Below are 4,104 nucleotides of genomic sequence, written 5' to 3' on the forward strand. Positions count from 1 at the left end.
CATTTGGAATGTCTTAACCCTTACATTTTGACATTTGAACGCAGTAAAAACACCCTAAATGACATAACTGAAATTTTATGACTTTTCCTAAAGTGGCCCAGAATATACCAAAATGGAAATATTTTAAAATTATATATTTTTGTGCAGCTCGTATAAATATTTGTATGTAGAGAGTGTTCTGGGTCAAAAAATCCCTTATTTAAAGGGATTTCTTTTGCCAATTTTAAAGTCACTAGAGGCAGTCAAATCAAGGTGAAGGCTGGTTATGTGGAATCTTAAAATAGTAAAACTATAAATTGGCATGTCTGTGTATTTTTGTCATTGGGACAATGGGGACACATTAAACCCACCAACTCCGAGGCAGCCAACATAGTGGTTGCCCAACATAGTCCTCCCTACAGTGGAGGGCACCTATTTCACTGATTTGGTGAAGTTGAAGTTGATTGATTTGGTGGATCTGTTATTCCAAGATGAAAAAGGAGACAGTGAGTTGAGGAGAAAGTATTAGACGAGGAAAACACAGAGAAAATGAAGGAAAGGTCCTTGTGACTTCTCTCATTCAAAGGTGACACCACCTTCCCCACACGCCAGCCACAGCAGCCGCAGCAACACAGTCGTCAAATCTTCCCCTGATCACTGTCTGTCAGTCTGCAGTCCCACAGTCAGCTGCCACAAAGGGACAAAAGAGGGAGATGCAACTTCTGCACAACAAAAAAGGGACTATAACAGTTATGGGTTTTTTTGCAGTTTTTTTTTTTTGAAATTTGCAAACCAGTTTGTTGTTTTGTTTTATGACTAATACACTCGATGCAGAGTTGATTGAGTACACTTGACAGAAAAGGAGGGCATGTGGTTTACAGGCAGTGTTGATTGATGGTTTTAATGCTTATAATGAAACCTACCATTCAAAAATATTGTTGCATCCTCCTCTTTCAACAGAATTCATAGAAATAATTATGGCTGTTTTGTTGTTTTGTTGTTTTGTTTGGCATGTTGTTTTAGACAGCATGAGATCAGTGTCAAACCTAAAGAAAATACTCTCTCTTCTTTCTGAAACTTTAATGATTAAAGGATTAATCACCCATTTATTAATGACTGATAATATATATATATGGATGCAAAATACATTTGTGATTCAAAATTTGGTATAGGGACTAATTATAATGGAACACTTGAGCCAGGTCAAAAATTACCCACTCCATACAATGAAGGGTTAGAATATGAACAGTGTGTAAGGGTTAAAGCTTAGTTTTAAAAAAGATCAAGGAACTGATGCAACACAAGCTGTATTATTGAAGTCAAGCACATTTTGACTGATCACCAGACAGTATCATTAAGAAGAAAAAACAGACTTACACGTTGTCAAACTGGTGTCACTATGCAGTTTTAACATTATGATGTTCAGAAATACTACAATTACTGTGCTTCCCACAATGACCTTGATTTCTTGTCCATGAAAGGTTGAAACTGGTGGTTGAAACATCAGCTGCCAGTAGTCAGTTATGACAGAGTGATATCGTGCATCCTGTTTGACACTTTTGTAACAAGCAGTCAACTGCTTGAAATCAATCAGTGGACAGTTGCACAGCAGCATCTCTCATCAGTCTTCCACAGACAGAAAGAAGACTGCAATGAATGCACCATGAGAGCATCATCGCTCTAGACAAGTGAAATACTCCTCTTCATCATTATCACAGTGACACAAGATAAAGAAATAGATTAGATGGAATATGACAGGAGGACACTTTAGCAAATGAATGACAAAATGTAAAATTTTAAATCAGTTTGCATATCCATTTATAATTAATTTATTCATAATTCAAAAGCAGGGTGATGAAATTGAATTATTAATTAGCAACGACCACCGCAAACATCCATCTTCTAATCAGTTGTGAGACTGCTGTATAATGCAGATGTAGATGAAGACCGTCCACAGGTCCTTTGAGCTGCATGACAAATCCAGTCAAATTCTGAACAAATGGGTCAAAAAAAAAAAAAAAAAAACAGAACTTGAGTTAAAATAAATGAAGAAATCCTGCTGTGGAAGAAAGGTCAGCAATATATTGGAGAATATATTGGTCATTATGCTTTAGACAAGACCCTAGAGGGGCAATTTAGATTTCGGATAAAAATGTCATCAGTGTAATTTAAATAAAATGTTAATATATTGAAATTAATTAAATGAAACCTTTTGGAGTGAGGATAGCAGCATCCACTTTGGATGTTTCTGAGGCAACAGCAATAGCTATTATGTTGTGGAAATAAATAATGCATTGACATTTTGTTTAGCTATTCAATAGGCAACATTCGTGGCACCTCTCTCTTTTCACTCTTTTATCCAGTTTGTTGATTTATGTGCAAAAATAATATATGTAGAAATTACTTGCTGGATTTAGTTTAGTCATTATTGTTAGATAAAGTAATAACTATGTAAACTTAAGAATCTGTTTTTTGAAATTATTTCACGTAAACAAGACTCAGCTTTATATTGTTTATTTTTCATATTCTTCAGTACAAAAGATGATGGAACATAAACAGCGAATGATGTTGAGCTGCTTGACTGAAGTTGTTACTGGTTTAGATCACTTAGTAGCTGGCCATGGTGCTCTCCAGCCATTCGTTGAAGATGCAGACCTAAAAGGAGGATAGAACAGTGAATCAGTGTGTCATTGCAGTTCAGATAGCCTGAGTAAAGTTTAACTGGACACAGTGTATTGACTGAATAGCCTTCCTTGTTTTAAAGTTACCTTGGCGTAGACACCAGGGTGGTCCCTCTGAGCACAGCCGTATCCCCAGGACACAACACCCTGCAGCTCACCGTTGCACACGACGGGGCCACCAGAGTCACCCTGAGAGCAGAAAGAATAGTGTGAGATGCAATTCAATTCCAATAAAAACTCAACATGACTTATTTCATATAGCTATATTTCTGCATGAACACCGAATTACAGACCTGGCAAGAGTCCTTGCCTCCCTCCAGATATCCAGCGCAGAACATGGCGTCGGAGATCATGCCAGGGTAGGAGTTCTGGCAGTCACTGTCAGACAGGATGGGGAGGTCCAGGCACTGCAGCTTGTTTCCGTCAGCTGCCAAGAACAAAAACAGATTCAGAGGAAACTGGAACTACACTGCAGTAAAAGCAAAGTGCAATGCAGGAGTAACTACTCACTGGAGCTCATGGTGTTGCCCCAGCCAGAGACAAGACACATGGTGCCAGCGGGGGCGCAGCTGGTGGGCAGAGCCACAGGCTGCACATACTGGTTGAGGGTGGCGGGATTGCTCAGCTTGATCAGCATGATGTCATTGTCGATGGTGTAGGCGTTGTAGTTGGGGTTGCGGATGACACGGGAGGAGGTGATGAACTGCTCAGTTCCCTCGGAGACCCTGATGTGGTGCTCTCCAAGACGCACCTCAACACGACTTGAAAAAGACAGAAGACAGGATATTAGTGCAAAAACACACAAAAATGACTATTACATACAAATGTGTATTCCACTATTATCCTGGGAAAACATGAAGAATATGCTTACGACTTGTAGCAGTGAGCAGCAGACACAACCCAGTTCTCATTGACCAGGGAGCCACCACAGAAGTGGTAGCCAGAGTTCAGAGACACCTGATGGGGCTGGGAGTGGGCCTGGCACTCATACCCTCCGACGATCTTGTCGTCCTCCGTGGCAACTGAAAACACACAGGGAGCCAAACAGTTAGTGGCCAAGTGAAAGTTTTTATAATTCAGTGATTAGGGCTGGGAGAGATAAATGCTTACAAGCAGCTCCGATGAGCAGAACGAAGACCAGAGACCTCATGGTTGCTGTGTGATCTTGTCGATGAGAGGACTTCACCTGGAGCCCTGGTTTATATCCACATTCAAGAGAAGCTCCCTGCCCGCCAGCCGTCCTCATTGGTCAGTGGAGAGCCAATCACTGCAGCAGGATATTAGGGTTAGGTGGTTCATTTCTAGAATTCGATAAAGAAACACCTTTCATTGCAAAAATTAGGATGGCTTTCTTGACAGCAAATTTGGAAAACCCTGAAGGAAAATTTAAATGTAGATCACTTTGACTCCGGCATAAATGTATTCATGTTTTGAAGTATAAGTA

General features: G+C 40.0%; 1 protein-coding gene across 1 annotated transcript; it reads right to left on the bottom strand.

Annotated features, from left to right (window-relative positions):
* Window positions 1-2,532: 2,532 nt before the first annotated feature.
* Window positions 2,533-3,832, bottom strand: LOC121905184 (trypsin-1). Its single transcript, XM_042423229.1, has 6 exons — window positions 3,771-3,832; window positions 3,532-3,682; window positions 3,171-3,421; window positions 2,954-3,087; window positions 2,748-2,849; window positions 2,533-2,634 (listed from the first exon to the last, which is right to left on the bottom strand). The coding sequence occupies exons 1-6, from the start codon at window positions 3,808-3,810 to the stop codon at window positions 2,587-2,589; spliced, it is 726 nt and encodes a 241-aa protein (XP_042279163.1). The 5' UTR covers window positions 3,811-3,832; the 3' UTR covers window positions 2,533-2,586.
* Window positions 3,833-4,104: the final 272 nt, after the last annotated feature.

Source organism: Thunnus maccoyii, chromosome 10 (assembly GCF_910596095.1).
Source record: "Thunnus maccoyii chromosome 10, fThuMac1.1, whole genome shotgun sequence".
NCBI lineage: Eukaryota > Metazoa > Chordata > Actinopteri > Scombriformes > Scombridae > Thunnus > Thunnus maccoyii.

Coding starts and splice junctions, on each gene's coding strand:
- LOC121905184 (XM_042423229.1), bottom strand. CDS start 3,810: ATGAGGTCTCTGGTCTTCGTTCTGCTCATCGGAGCTGCTT. Junction 3,683..3,770: donor TCTGCTCATCGGAGCTGCTT/GTAAGCATTTAT, acceptor GTGTGTTTTCAG/TTGCCACGGAGGACGACAAG. Junction 2,850..2,953: donor GAGGCAAGGACTCTTGCCAG/GTCTGTAATTCG, acceptor TTCTGCTCTCAG/GGTGACTCTGGTGGCCCCGT.